General features: G+C 48.3%; 6 protein-coding genes across 11 annotated transcripts; 2 read left to right on the top strand and 4 right to left on the bottom strand.

Moving 5' to 3' along the window:
* Positions 1-6: 6 nt before the first annotated feature.
* Positions 7-2,892, bottom strand: LOC128271709 (putative mediator of RNA polymerase II transcription subunit 26). Its single transcript, XM_053009327.1, has 3 exons — positions 860-2,892; positions 641-786; positions 7-574 (listed from the first exon to the last, which is right to left on the bottom strand). The coding sequence occupies exons 1-3, from the start codon at positions 2,604-2,606 to the stop codon at positions 449-451; spliced, it is 2,019 nt and encodes a 672-aa protein (XP_052865287.1). The 5' UTR covers positions 2,607-2,892; the 3' UTR covers positions 7-448.
* Positions 2,893-3,478: 586 nt separating this feature from the next.
* LOC128274563 (GTPase HRas) lies at positions 3,479-9,354 on the top strand. Of its 4 annotated transcripts, none has more exons than XM_053012794.1 (5): positions 3,479-3,574; positions 4,273-5,410; positions 5,997-6,137; positions 6,247-6,362; positions 6,440-9,354. In XM_053012794.1, exons 2-5 carry the CDS (start codon positions 5,272-5,274, stop codon positions 6,614-6,616), a joined length of 573 nt encoding a protein of 190 aa, XP_052868754.1. In that variant the 5' UTR covers positions 3,479-3,574; positions 4,273-5,271; the 3' UTR covers positions 6,617-9,354. The 4 variants fall into 4 exon arrangements, with proteins under 4 accessions (XP_052868754.1, XP_052868757.1, XP_052868756.1 ...); XM_053012797.1 differs by lacking the exon at positions 3,479-3,574 and adding an exon at positions 3,776-3,861; XM_053012796.1 differs by lacking the exon at positions 3,479-3,574 and adding an exon at positions 3,937-4,062 and having other exon boundaries at positions 4,276-5,410.
* A 177-nt stretch (positions 9,355-9,531) lies between these two features.
* Positions 9,532-10,693, bottom strand: LOC128272617 (39S ribosomal protein L47, mitochondrial). 2 transcript variants are annotated; one of them, XM_053010454.1, is made up of 2 exons: positions 10,545-10,693; positions 9,532-10,461 (listed from the first exon to the last, which is right to left on the bottom strand). In XM_053010454.1, the coding sequence occupies exons 1-2, from the start codon at positions 10,631-10,633 to the stop codon at positions 9,768-9,770; spliced, it is 783 nt and encodes a 260-aa protein (XP_052866414.1). In that variant the 5' UTR covers positions 10,634-10,693; the 3' UTR covers positions 9,532-9,767. The 2 variants fall into 2 exon arrangements, with proteins under 2 accessions (XP_052866414.1, XP_052866413.1); XM_053010453.1 differs by having other exon boundaries at positions 9,534-10,461; positions 10,542-10,693.
* Positions 10,694-10,918: 225 nt separating this feature from the next.
* On the bottom strand, positions 10,919-14,337 carry LOC128271938 (pyruvate dehydrogenase phosphatase regulatory subunit, mitochondrial-like). Of its 2 annotated transcripts, none has more exons than XM_053009629.1 (5): positions 13,641-14,337; positions 12,454-13,297; positions 11,606-12,387; positions 11,356-11,531; positions 10,919-11,283 (listed from the first exon to the last, which is right to left on the bottom strand). In XM_053009629.1, exons 1-5 carry the CDS (start codon positions 14,241-14,243, stop codon positions 11,040-11,042), a joined length of 2,649 nt encoding a protein of 882 aa, XP_052865589.1. In that variant the 5' UTR covers positions 14,244-14,337; the 3' UTR covers positions 10,919-11,039. The 2 variants fall into 2 exon arrangements, with proteins under 2 accessions (XP_052865589.1, XP_052865588.1); XM_053009628.1 differs by having other exon boundaries at positions 11,356-11,546; positions 11,618-12,387.
* Positions 14,338-15,781: 1,444 nt separating this feature from the next.
* On the bottom strand, positions 15,782-17,827 carry LOC128272500 (trans-Golgi network integral membrane protein 2-like). Its single transcript, XM_053010323.1, has one exon. The coding sequence runs from the start codon at positions 17,544-17,546 to the stop codon at positions 16,134-16,136; it is 1,413 nt and encodes a 470-aa protein (XP_052866283.1). The 5' UTR covers positions 17,547-17,827; the 3' UTR covers positions 15,782-16,133.
* Positions 17,828-18,064: 237 nt separating this feature from the next.
* Positions 18,065-20,241, top strand: LOC128272627 (complex I assembly factor ACAD9, mitochondrial). Its single transcript, XM_053010464.1, has 3 exons — positions 18,065-19,117; positions 19,180-19,504; positions 19,572-20,241. Exons 1-3 carry the CDS (start codon positions 18,111-18,113, stop codon positions 20,094-20,096), a joined length of 1,857 nt encoding a protein of 618 aa, XP_052866424.1. The 5' UTR covers positions 18,065-18,110; the 3' UTR covers positions 20,097-20,241.
* The last annotated feature ends 243 nt before the right edge of the window (positions 20,242-20,484 follow it).

Here is a 20,484-nt window from a genome sequence, read left to right as displayed (position 1 = left end):
AAAAACAAAATAAATACTACACGCCTTGTGTCGAGTGTCGAGGGTCCATCCGGAACAAATATCATCAACGAATCATAAGGTTTCGCTAGGAAAGCATAAGCCGTAAGGTATCCTTCAAGTTAGTGTAACGAAAGCCTATTTCTACATAAATTCCAAAACCAACAAAACTATTGAAATACAGAGCACGAGGCAGTAGAATAGGAAAAGCGCCTCTCACGAGTTCACATACTTTCTGCTTCGGCAATTTATTTGTTGACAACATTGCGAGACATAGTTTGCGATCCCTGTAGTAGTCGTTGCCACTCGATCGAGAGGAATAAGCGACAGCTTTCCGATCGCTCTTGCACAGCACTTACGAGGCTCGTTCTGTATGTCTATGCTATAAATACGCTCTCCGGTTCTCCTGCAAAATAACGGCAAAAAACGGAAAACGCGGCGCGGCAAAAGTCTATGAAATGAGATAGTCCAATGCCTTATGCTTATTGTTGTCGAACTTTAGGAGAGCGTCGGAGATTTTCTGCTCCTCGAAACCAACGTCTAGCAGCTCACTCAATGGGATAAGGTGTTCGATGACCTGGGGATTGGGAGGAACAAGTATAGTGGCAAATACCACCGACTGTACACCGAGTAGTTTTGTTACCTTTTTGTCATCGTTTCCAATCCTTTGCAGAACCCAAACTACGCGCTCCAACGGAAAACCCATGGAGCTGATACGTTTCACAAGATTCTGTTCCGCGTGCGACAGTTGATTGTATTGTGTGTAGTCGATTCGTTTTTCGCCACTCACTACGAAGACACAGAAACACAAATGGATACATCAAACGAACTGAAGCCTCACCAGAAACCGAACTGAACTCACCAGAATTTTCAGAACCGGTGGTAGCGGACCGACCATCGCTTATCGTTTGACTATTGTTGCGTGTCCGGCGCGTTGCCGAATCCTGTATTTCTTCGTTTAGCTGGCGAAGGATGTCGGGGACGCTGCGAGACTTCGATCGGAGCCCGACCGCACCGGACGCTTCGCCACCGTTCACATCGGCGACGTTGGTGCTATACACAGAGGGATTTGTCGGTGTACAGCCGGAAGAGGACGACGACGATTGATACCCGTGATAAGTCGGCCCCATGTAAGGTACCGTTCCGGCGGTGGACGTCGTATTCGTGGCCGTACTATAGCCATAGTTAGTGGCGTACGTATTTCCCGTCGAGCCACCAGTCATCGAGGTCGACGGAACGATCGAGCACGGGTAGTGGTAACCGTAGGCGTAGCTCTGAGCCGCCGCTGGTCTGTATTCTGGTTGATGGCTTTGACTAACAGGCACATGGTACGGCGGTGTAGGGCTCGTGTAAGCGTTCATCCCATAGCGATTGTCAGCCGCGGTCCCGGAGGAGTATACCGGGGTGGCCATCGCTGCTGAATCGTACGGAGCAGCGTAGTTCGCAGAGTACTGCTGATGATAATTCGAGTAGGACGTTCCAAGGTAATCATTAGCACCGCTCACGGTGACGGACGTTTGAGTAAATTGATATTGGTTGAGAGGGTAGCCAGGCTGGGGCATCGAATACTGCTGATTCGTCGTGAAGGGCGTAGTGTACTGATCGTTCGAATGTACAGCAACATGTTGCTGCTGTTGCTGCTGCTGTTGCTGTTGCTGCTGTTGCTGCTGCTGTAGCTGTTGCTGCGGTTGTTGTTGGGGCTGTTGTTGCTGAGGTGGCTGCTGCGAAATCTCCGCCGTTTCGGCCTCTTTCGTCTGCTGATGCTCGGTCTCTACCGTCGGACTAGTGAGGTTCGTATTGAGCTTCAACACTTGTGCCAAAATATCCAAATCGTTTATCGTACGCAGCTCCATATTATCGAACGGACTGGACGTATCGTTCTCAAAGTCCGAGTAATTGATTTTGTTATAATTATTGTTATTGTTATTGTTGTTGTTTCCGAAGGTAGCGATTGGTGCTGTGTTCAGCTCGGTGCCAATCTGGGCCGTCTTTGGAATGGTGATGTTGGCGCCCACGGGAGCCGCAGAATAAGCTTGAGTCTGGGCAGCACTCGGTGCTACCTCTCGTATCACAGTCGGTACCAGGATCGAGCTGAACTGGCTCCTACGGTCGAACGGTTTTGCATTGGCCGCGCGTTCGTCCGACGAGCCGGATGGGGCCGATTCATCGTTCTCTTCCTCCTCTTCCTCCTCGTCGTCGTCATCCGTTGCTCTGTCGGCGGGACGCACAGACCGCCGACAAGGAACATCGGCATCGCCATTGTCGTCACTAGCGCTCGACAGTTCATCCGTGTTGGGGTAAGATATTTGATGTAACTTCCGGTTCTGTTCGTCCTCGATGTGTCGCAACCGGTTCTGTTCCTGCACCCGCAGGCGACTACTTCGCTCGCTCCGTTCGCGCTCCGTAATCGCTCGCCATTCGGTCATGCGTTTAAGTACTGTGTCTTCCAGCTCGCAACCGTAGCATGACTCACGCAGCACCTGGTCAACGTCATACTGGCTGAGACGGTTAACAACTCCCTGCGGGAGCACTATTTTTGGTGGCGGTTTGAACCGTTCCGATATCTTCACCGGGACCCCATCCATGTAGCCAGGCGGACTGTGCGACATGCGGACCGGAGGACGCACAACGTCGCAATGCGCTCATCCAAAAACCTCCGTCTCACAAGCTAAATTCAATTAACACCACTGGTGTCCACATTCACTAACGCTGAGAGTGGCCTTCATCATCAGCACCAGCACCATCCAAGTAGTTTCCGACCTAACGATGAACGGGCATCCGTAAGCGAGCGCAGCGCTCCTACGCCTTTCCCTTCCACCCTAGGAACGATAACGAAAATGGTAAAAGCAAGGAAGAAACAGTCCGGCGTTCCGAAAGCTGCACACGGAACTTTGCCAAAACACAACATATAAATTTACGCTGAACAGGAAATATATTTTCTCCACGCACTTCTCCTTATCACTGCTATTTGGCCCGTCCGTCGGGCTGTCAAACAAGGCTGCAATTACAGGGTGACCACGATGTGCAGGGTTGCGCATAATTCAATATGCACCACTAGACGAAAGTTTTCGTACAAAACCGGGATGCAGCCGAAGCAAAGTTGTTTCCTTTGCTTCCGTTGAGCGATTTATGAGCATTGAGCATTGAACTTTCTATTCTGTACTCAACCTTTTTTCTTGTGGTGATACCGCCCAAAGGACGCAGAAAGAAACGTAATTCGATGACAGGGTTGGATGGAAACCCTCTTTCTCTCTCTCCGTGATTAATTATGATTTATCGTTGTTCAAAATCATTATTTAAAATCATACAAACTTTTGATACTTTTTCACACAAAGCTTTGATAACTGAATTTTTTTAATGTGAACAAATCGCTCTATTGAGAAAAAGTGAAATCAATTTACAATAATTTTTGTTTCTTTTCTTATGGCTTCTCAAGCATTTCACTCAACCCTTGATATTGCGCGACGCGCTCAGTTGTTCAGTTAGATTTTACGGTTCCGTGTTCTTCGTTCATAGGACCGATCCTTAGTCCGCTTCAAATTCCGTAGGTCCTTGCTCAAATCTCTTTTCTGCACCGGTAAGTGTCGGAAGCCCTCTTCGGAATTGCAGACCAGAATTGACCAGTGAGCGAAAGAATCTGTCTTCTGTCTTGCCGCTTTTCTGGCAACCATCTAGCCATCGCATCGCAAACAAGGCGTGTTCCTTTTTGCTATGCTCAGTCGTGTCTCAAGATGTTACCGTAAAACAATACCATCGTCCATCTTCTTCGCTGGTCCGCGATTACTTTATGCTGAACAAGGCGACTCAGTTCATCATTGTTGGGTTTTTATTATTATTTTCCACTGTCCCTTTGAATTAAAAATTGTTCGGGCGTGCGTCAGTGTGCGTGTGTGTATGTTTCCTTTTTGCTTCATAGCTCAGTGACTCGGCAACTGATCAAAAAAGAGTTAAACCAGACCGTGTGATGAGCAATAACAAGACGGCAACGACCAATGCGACGGATCAGATTTTTGCGGTGATGCGTGGTGGAATTTCGGGTGGCGAGTGATATTAGCAAAGAGCAATGTGCGAAAAAGGGGTTTATGTTGAGTGTGTTTGGGTGAATGATTGAAACGGTTCCGGTGAATCGCAGATGATGCTGTTATTGATTTTGGTGTTGCCATTTATTAAAATTCGTGGTGTGATTTTATGTAATGGCAGTACTTAGCGCCGAAAGTGTTTGGCATAAAGCCTTTCAAGTCGATTAATAATAATCCACATGTTTTCTCCACACAGCAGACAAGATTATCGAGTGCATCGAGTTTGGCGTAAAAAGAACAAAGAAACAGGGTTTAAGAACGAAAGGAAGCACCAGCATTGAAGCACAGGACCAAAAGCAAGAAGGTGCAAAATCCAACCATTGCCCCGGAGTTGCACGGCGAACGCAAATTAATGATTCTGCATTCGGCAAATTGTTGAGTAAATTACTCAACATACAGTGCACAATCCTTGATGGTGTTGCTCAAATGACCGTGCGTGCGTGAGTGTTAGTGAAGGGAGCGAATAAATCGGAGTGTGGGTGCGAGTGCAGCACAGCAACAAAGAGAAAAAGAGCAAATTCTGTGTGTTTACCGAGCGCTCATAGAAAGAGCGAGAGAAAGGGCATCTGGGAAGAGAGCAGAGCGTGCGTCCGGGATCAATCAACGGGCTGAAAGAACACTAGCACCAGCAACAATCCAGAATCGTCTCTCGCCGCGTTGTCTGACGGAGGCAGAAAGAGAGAGAACATAAGAAATTCGTTTGACGACGGGCGTTGTACTTCATCATCGACGCACGGCACCCGATATTTGCAACAGAGGAAGAGCACTGAATTGATAGAAAATAACAACATCCGAAAGTCGGCGCCGTTTCCAGTGGCGGCGAATCAAAGCAGCAGGTGAATTGCAGCGCGTTAAAGACCGTTGTTGTGTGTGGTGTGCTGGTGAGAGCCCCTGTAAATACGCGAGGTGTGTGTCTCGCGTGATGTGATTGTGACCAATTGTGTGCATAGATAGAAGTCCTTATTAGTTCCGTAAAAGGTTTTTCAGCAGCTTAGCCGAAAACACAATTGTATGAATCGAGTGAACTGGTGCTATCCACTATCAGGGAGGCCAAGTGCAGTGTGTTGCAAACCGCGCTCTGCTCCACGCACCACTTCTTCTTCACCTAAGTGCGAGAAACAATAGAGCAACGGAGACCACATCCGCCGTCTAATTTCCTCGCGAACATTGCTTTGCCTTTGCGAATAGCAGAACAATGACGGAGTACAAACTAGTAGTAGTAGGCGCCGGAGGTGTAGGCAAGTCCGCCTTGACCATACAGCTTATTCAGAATCACTTCGTGGATGAATACGACCCGACGATTGAGGATTCCTACCGGAAGCAAGTAGTTATAGGTAAGTTCTTCGTCGATTCAAATGCGCTTTCTGGGCATGTGCTATTATTGTCTTCTCATTAGAGTTTAATCCATAGAACATTTCACATCACAGTAAGCCTATCGACTTTCATTGGTTCATTCAGGAGGAAGGCAACATGAATCGGCCATAAATATCCGGCCCAGTCTGTTCCTCTAAGAAAACAATCTGAAGCGGCCGAAAAATATTATTCGTTGTACTGTATTGCATTTAACCGTTCTACTGCTGAGACTTAGCACATTTCGCACGACCATATGCTGATTCGCTCGTAAAAAGTGAATCATCAATTGGCCAGCCAATAGAGTAAGGAATGCAGCTTCGTGTGCGCTGTGCATCTTGTGCTCACACTAATTGAATTCAATTAATTAACTCATTTGTGTTCATTGTGTGCATTCGGCCAGAAGCCAAAGCCACACTAGAGTTGATGTCACGCCGCGCTCGATGCACAAGCAAAACATACATTCGGTCTCTACTTCTTATCGAAGACCCAAAGCCAACAAAAAAACATATCCCGCGCCACTTATCTAACGCTTCTTTCGGTCGTTCTTTCCATTGCTTCACATTGCAGATGGCGAAACTTGTTTACTCGACATTCTGGACACGGCCGGTCAAGAGGAGTATTCGGCGATGCGCGATCAGTATATGCGAACGGGCGAGGGATTTCTGCTAGTATTTGCTGTTAATAGTGCCAAAAGTTTCGAAGACATAGGTACGTACATCGAGGTGATCGTAAAAGAGAGAGAGAGAGGAGTGTGTGTGTTACCGAATTTTGCTCAACACGATATCGATACTGAATTAAACCATCCCTACCCTTGCAGGAACGTACCGAGAACAAATCAAGCGCGTTAAGGATGCCGAAGAGGTACCGATGGTGCTGGTTGGCAACAAATGCGATCTGCAAGCATGGGCAGTGGATATGAATCAAGCAAGAGATGTAAGTGATGGTGGACGAAGGGCACAGAATCCTTAGACCGTAACATTCCACCCGTACAACTATTGCGACAATTGCAGGTGGCGAAACAGTATGGCGTTCCATTCGTAGAGACCTCGGCGAAAACACGAATGGGTGTAGATGATGCCTTCTACACACTGGTGCGCGAAATTCGTAAGGACAAAGAAAGAGGGAAAAAGAATCGGAAGCACCATAAGCTGGTCTCGAGCAGGAGGTTCAAGTGTCAGTTACTATAAAACTGGCTTTCGACTGATCGAAGGCCCATTACCAGCCAACCAGCCAGCCTGCAATCCAGCAAACAGTATGTCTCCGCCCCGTTCCACAAAATGTTTTGCGTGAAGTTGTACGAAAAAAGGATCCACCATTTAAAAGATTCTTTCAGTGCTACCGTTGTATAATCTCCCAACAAAGAAGCGCAACTTCTTCGGCAGCAGCAGCCAAAACGCGGGAAGAAGAAAATGATGTTTAACAATTACCAATAACATTGTTCTTCGATAGAATCGCATCGTTAGACGAATAAGTCTACCGGTGGAACGACCGATGCGCAAATTGTGTCGTTGCCAACCGAGTCAACGCACTTGTTTCAGTTGACCTTAGATCACTAACGACGAAGAAACGATTATTCACGCTAGCTAGAAATCATCGTCAGAAAAGGGCATACTATCGATTAGAATGATCGTTCTCGGTGTAAGATTCGCCACGTGAATATTACATGCTCGATCGGTTGATAAAAATTAAAAAAAAAAAATCAGCCAGCACTGTGTATTCAAGACGCACAAGTAATTATTGATGGTTAAGAATAGATTCCAGACTAGGATCGAGGAATACTTCCGCAATCCGCAGTAGAAACGAACGATATGCAATGCTACGTTAAGGTCCTACAACAGGCTTGCATTATTGGGTTTAACACAAGTTTTGAATGGCGCAACGGGCGGAGAAGGCGTTTCTTGTCGCCGAGCATCGTTTATTTTAAATTTGTCGATATTCTCCTACCGTTCGTTGCGTGTTGCCACGCCGCTTCAGCGCTCAAAGCAGATCACTTACGCGGTAATCGGTGAATATTAGGATTTAGCGGCGATAGAACTCAGAATGATAACTGAAAAGAGACCGACGAGTGGTTCAAAGCAAATGATATGTATAGACATTTTGTGTATCTAATGTTCGCTACCCACGGTGTTGCACCGGTTTTCACTTCACATCTGCCCGTAAAGACCTATGATAAACGTAAATACGATGTTTAAGTAAATTAGTTATGTTTTGCTCTTACCAACTCATACGTCTAACCCCCCCCGAAAAGTGAAAAGGCGCCATCATCCGACGATGCTGAGTGAGCGCAATCCACAAGAAAGTAGAGAAAGTCATGATGGCAAAAGAAAAGTGCGACTAAAACCACGCTTTTTGGTTCGAAGATCAGTCACATAATACAAAGCCCTGAGTCTGTGAGGAGTTAGGAAAACGAAAAGTGTATAGCATGAAGGAAGGAGTAAAAGTTGTTTCAAAGTGGCCAGCACAATTAGACAAATGAAAAGGAATTATGAAAAGTGAGAAGGAAATGGATACAAATGAACATTATTCAATCAACACAAAAGACCGCTGCATGATGCGGATACTTCAGAGCTACGTCTAGCAACTAGGCCACTTTCACAAAAGAAAGGTTCCAAATTACACACAGGAAAAGATTCTATCGGACGTTTAGATTAACGATTAGCAGCAGCTGGATTAGAAACACCAGAATATCCAGCACGACGCCGATCATTTGATATCTTATTAGTTTTATAATGTAAAACGTACGGAAACAAAACTAAAAAACAAAACCATACAACCAAAACCAGTGGCGTCGATATTATTTTGTTTTCCAACCTTTCCTTTACGACTTGTATGCTGTGACACCGTGTGTTGCTAACCTTGAACAACTTGGCTCGTTTTGGGCCATGCTTGCAAGCTACATGACGAACTGAGACCCCAACGACCAGCTGCAACATTAACCTTGCTGAACGCCATTCGGTAAATAATACTTGAACTGTGAACGGGAAATGTACTTTGTCCTTAGTTTGCCATCATTTTTTATATTTTATTTGTTTTTACCAGTTGGCATGCATATTGATTTAGGGTATTTTACCAACCACGCTCGAATCAAACGCAGAAAATCGTGGGGGATCGGGAAATGAGAATAGAGCACAATGTGAAAGGGTTCGGCTTGCAGGTAAAGTATAATATACCCGGTAAATCGGTACGTTATCTGGGACATTGCGTTGATCTTTTATCTTGGTTCTTCAGCCAAAGAACTTTCTCTAGAGAGCAATAAGTGAATAATACTCAAAAGGGGATATTTGAAACCATTCGTTTGATATTTGCTGCAACTGAATTAATTCATTAAAAAAACAAGGGAGGCCTTTGTTCCGGTTTCGATTTGAAAGCCAACCTTCTATTGAATGGCACGTGAAAGTGATTGTGAAAAATTCATGCAAAGGTCAGGGACTTTTCTATTTGCCGACGAGCAACACCAACCGTCGAATGATTTTTTTTTCTTCGTGTTTCGAGGGGGAGGGAATCGAAAGATTGCAAATCAACTAGTTTTTTGCGCAAGTGTAGATAGCTAAAGCATAGCAGTTATCAAATTGACGATGCTACGTACCCCACATTAACCCTTGATACTTGATACGAACGAGATACAATAGCAGTCGGAAGCAAAGCACTCAAATGCACAGACACAAAAGTGGTCAATACCACAAGGCGCCTCAGCGGAACCAAACCGGTGCATCCGGGGAGTTTGTTTTTCCTTTGCTACTGCAGTAAAATAGGCAAATGTGTGAGATTTCGCTTGCAAAAAATGCGATTAGTCCGGAGGAGGAGACACAATTACAAAAGTATAATGAATCACAAATATTCAACGACAAGTGCTACAACAAAGTACATCTACCTACCAGTCAGTAACAAATAATAAGGACTTATGAGAACGATGTTGGTGAAAAAGTGAGGAAGGATAATAAATAAAGAAGAAGAGAAATGGATAAAACATTGTAACGTTGCTGAGCGCCATTAAGCGTTAGTCCCAACTCTGGTTATCCTAAAATCATTTTAGAAAGCTTATTTTCAAGGGCTTTAATTTGATTCTTTTTAACGAATTGTTTAACATAAACAGCCTACACAATTTTGATTTTCTCGGCCTGTACCCGATTCTATTTCTTGTGCTTGTGCTAATTATTTATTTTCGAGTAACTAAATTTCAAGAAAGTATATATTTCTTTCCAATTTATCCCAATTTAGGTGTACATTCGGGGCTTTAAGTCCATTGAATTAATCTGACTGCAAGCTGCAGATGAAACAGGAGCTCAAAGACCACTCGATCGATAGTAATATATTTATTCACCTCTAGCGCATTCAAGTTCACGAATCTTTTGCGGACTGATTCGAACGTATTTTGTCCAGCCTGTACAGTTTCTCTACGTCGACGCTTGGAAACCGTTGGGCAAGCGTTTCCCGGTCAATGTTGGGAAACCGTCGGAGCAGATGCACCACCTCATTGCGTTCGCGATTGCGTAGCTTGCGTTTCTCGTTGTACAGACGCTCGCGATACTTGCCCAGGAACTTCATGACAGCGGAACCACCGTAAGAGAACTTGTGTCGCTCATTCCACTTCGTGTTGGCAAACTTCGGTATCACGTGCTCGAACGCACGGTAGAAGAAATTTATGCCGAGCTGGTTCGACACTACGCGCCCCGGTCGTTCGCCGGTTTCGCCCGTTTCTAACTCATAGTATGCTCGGTTACGTTCCCGTACCACGGTTTCCAGATTATCCATCGACTCCTTCACCTTATCGAGACGTTCGGGGCTGGGGAACAGTTCCATCTTTTCCTTGCACTCGTGCTCCATCGTGAGCAGCATGTTGCGCTCCTTCAACAGCACGAACCACAGCTTGTGCAAATCTCCGTTGGACTTTATTCGCATATCATCCTTTGTCCAGCAGCGACCATGCTTGACCTCTTGTTCGCCCCAGTTTTTCTTATCGTCGAAAAATTCCGCCAAATCGTTACGGGGAGCACTGGTCCCGATCGCACGCATCGGTTGTGGATGCTTTTGCCTGCAAATGGAAACAGTCGCCGCTTGCTTGTTTATGTAATCACAATGAGAGGCAAACATTGGATTTAAGCGAGCCCTTACCACGGAAGAACCGGTGTGCGCTGCGGAGTGGCTAGCGGAAGACGTCGTGCCAAATGCAGAGCAACGGGCGCGAATTGTTTGAAAACATTCATTTTACAACAACTCCAGGAAAGAACGGATACCCCAAAAATGTGCGATCCCTATCACCGGGAACCGTGATTGTTTACAATCACCGGAACGATGCTGTCATTGGCAGGGTTGCAGCATGAAGCCTTGACACAGGGTTGCTTGTTTGACGTTTCATACATTTTTGAATTACAGTTGAAGAACCAAACCAATAGATATGACGAAGTGACTTGAATTCTGATGGTTTCATTGGCATCTGTACTTTCGATTGAAATAAAAAACACTAGAAATTAGAGCAGTGGAGTCTCGTTTATCAGGCTTGTTAAAACTTGTTCGTTGCGTTGCATCACGGATTGAGAAAGAATTCGATCTAACAGACCGTGCCTTTTGTTGGCATGCCACGGTCTGTCGGGCACCGTCCAACTGCCCTAGTTACCCTTGGTATTGTTGTTTAATCTTCATGACTGTCGGTCGATACGATTTGCTGAGATCCTGCCGTTCGGTGGGGTGCGCCATCGTCACTTTCGGATGCACGTGCTGCGTTAGGCGAAAACGCTTACCGGCGATATCAATGTGATACACCGCGTCCTTATCCATGATAAACTCGGTGGTGATAGTGCCCGTCCGCCGGCTTATGTACCCAAGGCAGATGAGTTTTTCCGATCCGAAGCCATATCTGTTGAAGCAAAAGTAACAACAACCATCAACGCATCAGGTGTCAGTTGACGTATCTTTGGCCAGGACTTACCCAGCGGAAGTGACCGTGCCACAAAATTCCCCATTCCGGTAGAGAGGTTCTCCTCCCCACGGCCAAACATCCTTGTCAATGTCGATCTCCTCGACGTGGAACAGCACCAATCGCTTCCGCAGGCCGTCTCGTTTCTGCGCCTCCAGTGCTTGGCGGCCGATGAAATTTTCCTTTTTCTTCAATTGTGAACTCTGTGAATCAACAGGCACTGCCTCAGCACACACAGGACATGCACACACATGGCACTTACATCGAGCCGTACCGAGTAGAAGACGCCCGCCTCGAACGGTGAAGTCATGCTGGTCAACTCGTCGCCCCAGAACGGTATGAACCGGTCGATCCGCAGGAAACGCTGCGTCAGGGTGCCCACATCGCGCACCCCATAATCCCGCCCGACGCTCATCAAACGATCGTAGACGTGAAGGGCATACTCGGACGGCACATGCAGACAGTACCCGGGCATGCCGGTGTGCGTGAAGGACATGATCATCACATCGCTAGCGTAACCCACGTTCAGCTTCCGGTAGGTGAACGGAGCTAACCGGACGTCCGAGTTGGACAGCTCACTCATGAGTGGCGTCGACTTGGGCCCGACCACGTTGATCACGGTATACATGGAAGTGACGTCATTCAGCTGGACGGACGCATCGGTCGGCAGGTTGCGGGACATCCAGTCGTAGATGCGCGTTTGCTGCGACGAAGGAGAAATCATAAAGTAACTGTCCTCCGTCTGACGTATCAGCATGCAGTCGTTCTCGTAGCCGCCGCTTTCATTCAGCATTCCCGTGTGCACGATGTGACCGACGTTGATGTTCACATCGTTGGCGCACATCATCTGCAGATAACTCAGGACGGCATTTTCACCCGATACCGTGTCGGACTGAATGCCCGGCTTGATCTCAATCTTCGAAAAGGACGAAATGTCGATGATACCGACGTGTTGCGCGCACGCCTGGTACTCCTTCTCCATGAACTGAAAGAACTTCGGCTTGTAGAAGCTACCCTCGGGCATGGTGGGCAGCGGGTCTCCTCCTGCGTGCGGGAAAGAAATTCCTAAATGAAGCTGCACCTGCACGTCACGTCTCGTCTCGAACTTACGCCTGTAGTCGGAATTGAAGTAGAGTGCTCGCTCGTAACCCATCTTAGTCCCGAACACCGCCCCTCGCGCCTCCAGCACGCTGTACAGCGGCGAGCAGCGTAGTTGGCGCGAAAACTTGTACTCACTCTGGTTCGGGTAGAGGATGGCGTACTGGCGGCCAACCACCTCCCTGATACGCTGCTGCAGGTACTGGCGATTGTTGTGGAGATCGAGGAAACGCTGCACATTAAACGGCAGCATCTCGATCGTCGGTGTACCGCTAATGATCCACTCCGCTAGGGCCTTCCCGACGCCCCCCGAACCCTGCAGCGGGTTCCCATTCATCCCGCAGGCAACGAAGTAGTGCTTCACCTCGGCCGACTCTCCGAAGATTAGGCGACCGTCCGGGGTGAAGTTGTCGGGACTGTTCCGCATCGCTGGCATCGTGAGATCGCGCAACACCGGCAGCCGATCGACGGCTTTCTCCCACAGCGGCGCACAGTGGGAGTAGTCCTCCTGCAAGTACTCCTGCCACGCTTTCGGTATGTCTTTGGTATCGTCGAACGCCGGTTTGGCTTCCTTCTCGAACCAACCGACCAGCAGCGATTGGTCATACTGCCGAGCGTACAGGTTCGCGTCATAGTCGCGGACGCAGGGCAGCAAATTATCGTCGTCGGTCGGCAGGTTTAGGGACGGCGTTAGCGCATAGTAGTGTTGGGCCGGATAGGCCGGGACACGGACCCCCGGTTTGCACCTCAGCCCCAGCTCGCGGGCCCACATTCCGCTGCAGTTCACGAAGTACTCACACTTGATCGTGCCCACGTCGGTTTCGATCGAATCCACACGCCCATCTTTGGTATTAATCTGTGAAAATCGTGAAAAGCATACGGAGGAAGAATTTTACAACTGGTTCTTACAGGGCCATAATCACACTTTCAGACGCCACGATCTGTTACGAAGCATCCGGCTAATGACGATTTTGAAGCACACGCTTCGTGTTGCATCAAATAAACCGTTCGTTCTACCTGATTCAACGCAGGAGATCCAAAGTGGGATATAATTAGGTCCTGTATAAATAAATTTCCAGAGGTTCTGTCACTCCGACGACGATGCGCAATTAGTTTTCATGCGTTTCCCCCCAGCGTCTGTCTCAACTGTTTTGGGGGAAGTAGCATTCCAGTGACCCAAAGTCCAAAATTTTACTCACATATTTCACCTGACAGCCTTCGAAGTACTTCACTCCTTTCCGCTTAGCTTCGCCGGCCAGCGCCTGCACGACCGCGGCTGGGTCGGCAATGCAGTCATCCGGCACGTAAACCGCACCCTGAAGATCATCCGTGTGCAGAAACGGGTGCAGCCTCTTGGCCGTCGCCGAGTCGACCAGCTCGCACTGCATCCCGGTTGGCAGGATATACGCCGCCCGCCGTTGCAACGCGATCACTCGGTCGTGTGTTTGCGCTAAATTAAGACTGCCGCACTTTCTCAGCCCAATGTCGTGGCCTTGCCGGTGTAGCTTCTGGTACAGCTTCAGGCTCTCCTCGATGATGGTGCGCTCGGGGGTCGGCTTGAACAGACCGATCGTGCCGGAGCCAAAGTGCGACGTTCCGCTCCCGATCTTGCTCTGGTCCAGTACCAGCACATTGCTCCAACCGTTGTCGGCCAGATGGTAGGCTACCGAGTTCCCAAGAAGGCCGGCGCCCGCCACAACAACACGCGCCTGACTGAGACCACTGCCTGCTTCACTGTGGCTGTGGCGAAACGTGAATCTCTCGCACACGGGCCGCGCCGGGAACCGCAGCAATTTGTACATCTTTCCTGGCCAACACTGCAGACACACACTGCGCACGGCTGGTGTCCAAATTTTCGCACTCACTCGTTCTCTATGCACAATTCGGTGCTTACATAATTTAATTTAAATCACAGCTCATTGACAGAGTCTGCCGCCCGATCACATTGTGTCGGGTTTGTGCACTGGTCGCGGCCAATGAGACGAACTGTGGTGAGTGAAGAAAAACACGCCTCCGACCTGTCACGGTTTAGTGACAGTGATCGATATTCGATATACTTGGCCATCGCCGCCGTGGAGTCACGAAACAACAGCACCGGATCGAAAGGTTGCCTCAGCTGCGCCGAAGCATGCGCACATCATCCGAAGTCCGAAACGCGCCACAGCAGCGCTAGTGAAAGGAAGAGTTTGTAAACAAACCCCGATTTGTTGACATCCTGACTCGGAATTACGAAGTACCACGTGCTTCGTCGCCGTTGCCTAGCGATGGGTTGCAGATGGAAGTGTGTAAGCGATTCGCCGGAGTATGCGTAGATCAAGAAACGGGAGCTGATAACAGATAAGTGGCCTTTTATAGGACTCGTCACATACATTTCCAACCGTTAAAATAGAGGTCCAGGTCAGAGGCCTGGAAAAGGATATTCTTTTCAGTTACTGCTTAAAGTTGTATCTCCCCTTTTCGAGATTAGTGAACCCTATCTACTGTGAACATAAAACAAATAGTTGTTGTAACGTATATTCAAATTTTATCAATCACGTGTCGTTTGGCGAACAATCGATATAAATAACATTATAAACACAGATAAGACAAGCCTACGCCAAGCCTAAGAAAGCCTACAGTAACATAGTACTATCAAATTATTAATAACATGATTATGAGAAATGTGTGAAGAATTTTAGCACCAATTGCACGCTGAAGTTTAACGTTCATCGCCTTTTGTGTTGCAACGGCTGAATCTGCCATGGTTTTTATAGCACGCAGCGATGTCAAATGCCCAACATCACTATCAGATGGGTCGATAAGTAGCTAGGCTAGCATTTAAACGTGAATAGTAATTACTTTGCGAACTTATCTTTTTTCACTTCTATTAGGCAAACTTACAAACTGTAAACTTCATAATGAAGTGTTTTGCTATCAAGCACGACCCGCCAATTACAACTTAATTGATACTTTAGTCAACAAGAAAATGAAAAATGCAAAAGAAACCAGTTCTACGTGCCGATAACACACTTTTACGACAGACTACATCAAGCGCAACTAAATTGGTTTGTCATGTAAAATGTTGAATCTACGGAATAGTGCGATTGGGTGGTGTTTGACGCTTTTTATTAGCGCAGCAATGCACTCGACCTCTCTAGGTTTGGCCCATGTTAATCTAATCCCCTTTTCGCAATGGCTGATAACAGTTCCATTGTGTCGATAACGACACTCGATACACGTCGACGAAGGTGTTCTTATCGAAACAGGTACGCCGTTCTGGCGTAAAATGATGGAATGCGGTGCCATTTTCGATTTGTAAAAATTCTTTTCTCTTTTATTGAACTCGTTATTGCGATCACTGATGATTGGCGTGCAACAAAACCGTAAGAGATCGCCCATCCTTCCGGAACCCGTAAGGATGGGTGGACAATGGGACAGTAAGTCAGCGGTGCTGCGGGTAGGAGCGGATGAAGAAACAACTAAAAGTCGAAAGGCTGCTGCTACTATGCCACGTGCAATGAAATATCGTTTCACGAACGCCCCCAGGGCGAGCGCGTTTTGCGAGAGCTACGAAGAGTGGGGCGCCTCGGGGGAGAAGCGTCGAACTGAAACGCATCGAAACGCATTGTAGGAAAGTATTTACAAGTGGCCCGGGAAAGGCCGACGACCGACGCGGTAGGGACGATCTGCGCTGTGACCGAAGCGCGAAGCTCTCAGTAGATGATCTGCGACGACGAGTGACCACCCGCCGGTGCACTTCCCGATGTGATGGCTTCCTCGAGGTTCGAGTCCAGCTTCCGGTAGGCCGCCGTATGCTTGCGGCCCTTGCTGAAACCCCCACGCCCGCTGCTCGACCGTCTGCCCTCGACTAGCAGGGCGAGCAGCTTCGATTTGTTGTGGTACGCCACGTAGCATAGCGCGCAGCTAAACATGGCGAACAGAAAGTACGAGAAAAAATTGGAATCGTTCTGATTATAGAACGGATCCGCACCCTGCACGATGTCGCTGCTGGCCTTCGGTTCGCCGCCAGCGGGTTCGCCTTCGTTTCGTTCCTTCTCTTCCCGTCCTCCTTCCTCTTTTCGCTCGGGCAGAAACGGGTTTGTCTCCTGGTCCGGATCAGTGTCAGCGTTCGCTTCCTCCGACGAGCCTGGCTCCATCAATTCGGCGGAATTTTCAGCGACAGCGTCTTTGTTCGCGTCCTCTTTCGCGGCCTCATCGTCCCCATGCGCCTCTGGTGGATCATCGAAAGGCCTTTGGTCGATGTTGCCAGGATTATCTGGCGACTCTTCCTGCAGCTGCTGCTGCTGTTGCTCTGCATTGTCCACCTTCTTCTCTACCTTTTTCGGCGGTTCGTGCCCTTTTTCAACTTCTTTTGCCTTGGTGTCGTCCACCGCAACGACGGGCGCTCTTCCCTCCAGTGCTGCACTTGCATTGCCTTGGGCCGCGGGAACACTGTTTGGCGATATGAGCTTTTGCACGTCCGCCCCACCCGTACCATTGTTGGAGACTAGTTGTTTGGCCTTCTCTAGCTCGGATTCCCCAATTCCGGATGCCACCGCAATATCGTGCTTCGATTCATCGATCGGCGGTGCGATAAATTTTGCTGGCACGGCAGATTTGCCTCCCTGTTCCGGTGTACGCTTCTTGCTTTCAGCCGCCACTATCATCTCAAATCCAACGAATAGTGCCCGGCAGGATTCTTTGATCGAACGCTTTTGCGTATAGCAACTTTTCGCACATTTAACGAGATCGCCGAACGGTAGAAGCTCTGGTTTGTTTCTCAAGTTTACCGGAAGTCGGTTCGAAACAGTTCCGGTAAGATTGTTGCAAAAGAGGATTTCTTCCGTTTGCGAAAGATTCTGGGTAAGCGATTGCGATATTGCTGGTTGCGCTCCGCCCAGTTTGTAATCATCCAGAGCCTGCAACATAACCTTGAGCGCCAGACAGTCAGCATTGGTTGCGTTGGCACTACAATTCACGAGCAAACGGCTACCGGATACACTGGTGGAGTCCACTTTCGACGTATCTGTCGCCTCCGAGGGACCGCTCTTCGGTGCGGTCCGTACAATTGTAGCTAACCCTAGCATGACGGTCAGGACGAGTTTTGCTTGCGTTTGTAGCTTCATGGTGACTCCGCTAGTAGGGACCCTTGTTAGGCGCGGTGTGTGACTAGCTGGGTGATGCGAGAGATTGCAGCGATATCTTCACCGCTCGGATGATATCACTGTATGGACGGATGCAACGTGTGCTCTGAGGAGTCTCGCTCGCTGCTAACGCACTATGGTCATACTGGCTGGGCGCTGCGAATGATTAAGTATTCCTTTCCGTATCCAGAAAGGATAAACACCCTCGCAGACACGCTGGGTTCCTACGCCACGGTTCACCAGTGACGACAGGAATGCGTAAAGTGCGTTTATTCTGTCGATTTGCAAACGCGGAGCTGCACCGTAAAATAGATCGAACAAACCTTGCACTTCGTCAACAAATGTCAACAACAAATGCATGACAGCCGCTTAGAGGTCGCGACCAATCCGGGCAGGGTTGTGTCGCACCCTTCACCACTGACAGCTGACTGGTGGGCGGCGTAAAATTACATCCCGGCGGAAGATTTCTAGTGTGCATTTATGTGTGTAAATAGAGGGTTTTAGCCCAAGACGGCTAAGCGAAAGGCATAAAATAATTGTGAAATAATGTTAACTGCAGTTTGTTATCGGCTCGGCAGGTCGGCAGGCCCGCTGGCCATCGCCCGGCAATGCTGCTATTCTACCGTCGCTTCACGCGATTCCCAGCATTCAGAAACAGTTCCCGATCACATAACCATCCTTTCGAAACCGGCACACGAGCGAGCGGCACAGCGCAAACCCTTCGTGAAATCTATGTTCCTGGGCACGGTCGATACGGAACTGCTGTCCTTTCCAGAATCGCTAAACAGGGAAGAGCAGTCCCGGCTGATGAAGGACAAGGCCAAGCTCATAGAAACTACTGTCGCGCTCGGCAAGGTAAAATCGGCCGATTCGTTTCAAGTCTACGGTTTGCAGGGCCCTCTGGCGCACGGCGGCAAACAGTACACCGAAACGGAGTTCGCTTATATCAACGAGTTGGTTGCGGAAAACCTCGACCAAGCACTGGAGGTGCTCGAGCATAATGCCCTCGTGCAAATGATTACACGCCACTGTTCGGACGAGGCAAAGAATGCGTTCTTGGGAGAACTGTGTAGCGGCCAAAAGATTGCAGCGGGAGCGCTGTACGAAACCAACAGCTCGCGTCACACCATGTTCAGCACGGTAGCCGAGCTGGACTTTTCCGATCGCAAGTGGCGTCTGAACGGATCTAAGGTGCTATACCGTACCGGAATCGACTCCGGGCTGCTAGCGGTAGTAGCGTCAACTAAAGGGATCGAAAAGATGAACGCAGAGGAGAGCACGATTGCCACCTTTCTGGTGGATACCCAAGCAAAAGGTGTACAGATTTCGGATGCAACTGTGTCCAGGAACGGAATGACAAGGTTGACCGTTAACTTCAATCAAGTGAATGTGCCGGAAGAACATGTCGTACGCGGAGGCACCGACGTATTGAGCAAGCTTCTCGCATCCATGCGTGTACAGTCGAGTGTGGTGCGAGTAACGCTGCTGAAACGGATACTGAACGCGCTCACTACGGTTTGTCTGAATACGAAAACAGTTTCCGGTGAAATCACGTAAGTTGTCGCACACATCCTAATGGTCTGCAGATCTCTTTGTAGCCGCTTTTATCATGCAGAGACATTGAAGTCATCCGGGAGCAGCTGGCGAGAATGGCATCGGTGGTTTATGCTGCCGAAAGTCTCATCTACATGACGGCTAGCTTGATGGATGATTTTGAAAACCAAGACGTTGACCTCGAGGCAGCAATAACGAAAGTGTTTTCTGCAGAGCAGCTCATCAAGTTTGCTACGCTTCCGCTAAAACTACTCGGACCACAGGCGCTCAGCACGGACAGCCCGTTCGAAGCACTGTTCAATGATGCTTTTAAGCTTTACATCGGTGACGAATCTGTAGATTCCGTCAACTTCCTAATCGCATTATCGGGACTGCAGTACGCTGGGGTACGATTGATAGACATGCAAACCTTAAACTGCAGAACCTCAGTGTGCGTGTGTTTTGTCTTTTCAGGCCCACGCTCACGAAACGATCAAGAAAGATCGCAATCCGGCCATGCACCCTTCGTACGTAATTTCGAAGCTGTTTGAAAAGTCGTCCATACAGAACCCGAAACAGTTTGCCGACCTGCAGCAATTCTTTCATCCGTCGCTAGACCCTGCGGCTCACTGGATCGAGTTTTCGATCGTAAGACTGAAACTTGCCGTCGTGTGCATGCTGTCAAGACACGGAGGTGAAGTCGTAGATCGCCATGTGGAGCTGGAACGGCTCGCAAATATTGCCACTATGATTTACGCAATGACGGCCTCGGCTTCCCGAGCCTCCCGAGCGTACTGCATAGGACTGCGGCACGCCGAGCATGAAGTTCATCTGGCGAACATGCTGTGCCGGGAAATGAGCGAAAAAGTTCGTCTGCTAGCGATAGACTTGGAAAACGGACCGTTTATTACAAATGACGACAACTACAACATAGTGGCACGAAATTTGTTCCGGAATAAGGGTTACTTTTTCGAACATGCCCTTACGAAAAATTATTAAAGCAGTTGGCGCGATAGAGCATCGCGGTGCTACAGGGAGGTAACGGCACTATTCAATTAGTTTTTGTTAACTTCGCCAACCTGGAATGGTTTGCTAGCCCCCCGAATTAATTTGCAGCCCATCTTTCTAACCAATGTGAAAAGTAGTCGCCATCTTTAATAAAACTTTAAAACTTTTTCCGTCGTGTTTGGTTCAACTGCGTGTTCGATCTACCTATTGTTGGTCATATTTGTTTGTCAAATATTAGCGGGGCACCTGTTTGGCACAACCCTTCCAAGTACTAACGATAATAATTACTACCAATTTTCCAAAGGGGGGTTGAATGAGGGTTCGTTTCGCCTAGTGGCTTGGATTCGGAATAGCTTCAATGCTGATGCGCATCGGCATA

This window comes from Anopheles cruzii, chromosome 3 (genome assembly GCF_943734635.1).
Source record: "Anopheles cruzii chromosome 3, idAnoCruzAS_RS32_06, whole genome shotgun sequence".
Classification (NCBI taxonomy): domain Eukaryota; kingdom Metazoa; phylum Arthropoda; class Insecta; order Diptera; family Culicidae; genus Anopheles; species Anopheles cruzii.
Note: the sequence above shows the minus strand (reverse complement) of the source record. Positions and strands in the feature narration are given on the sequence as shown.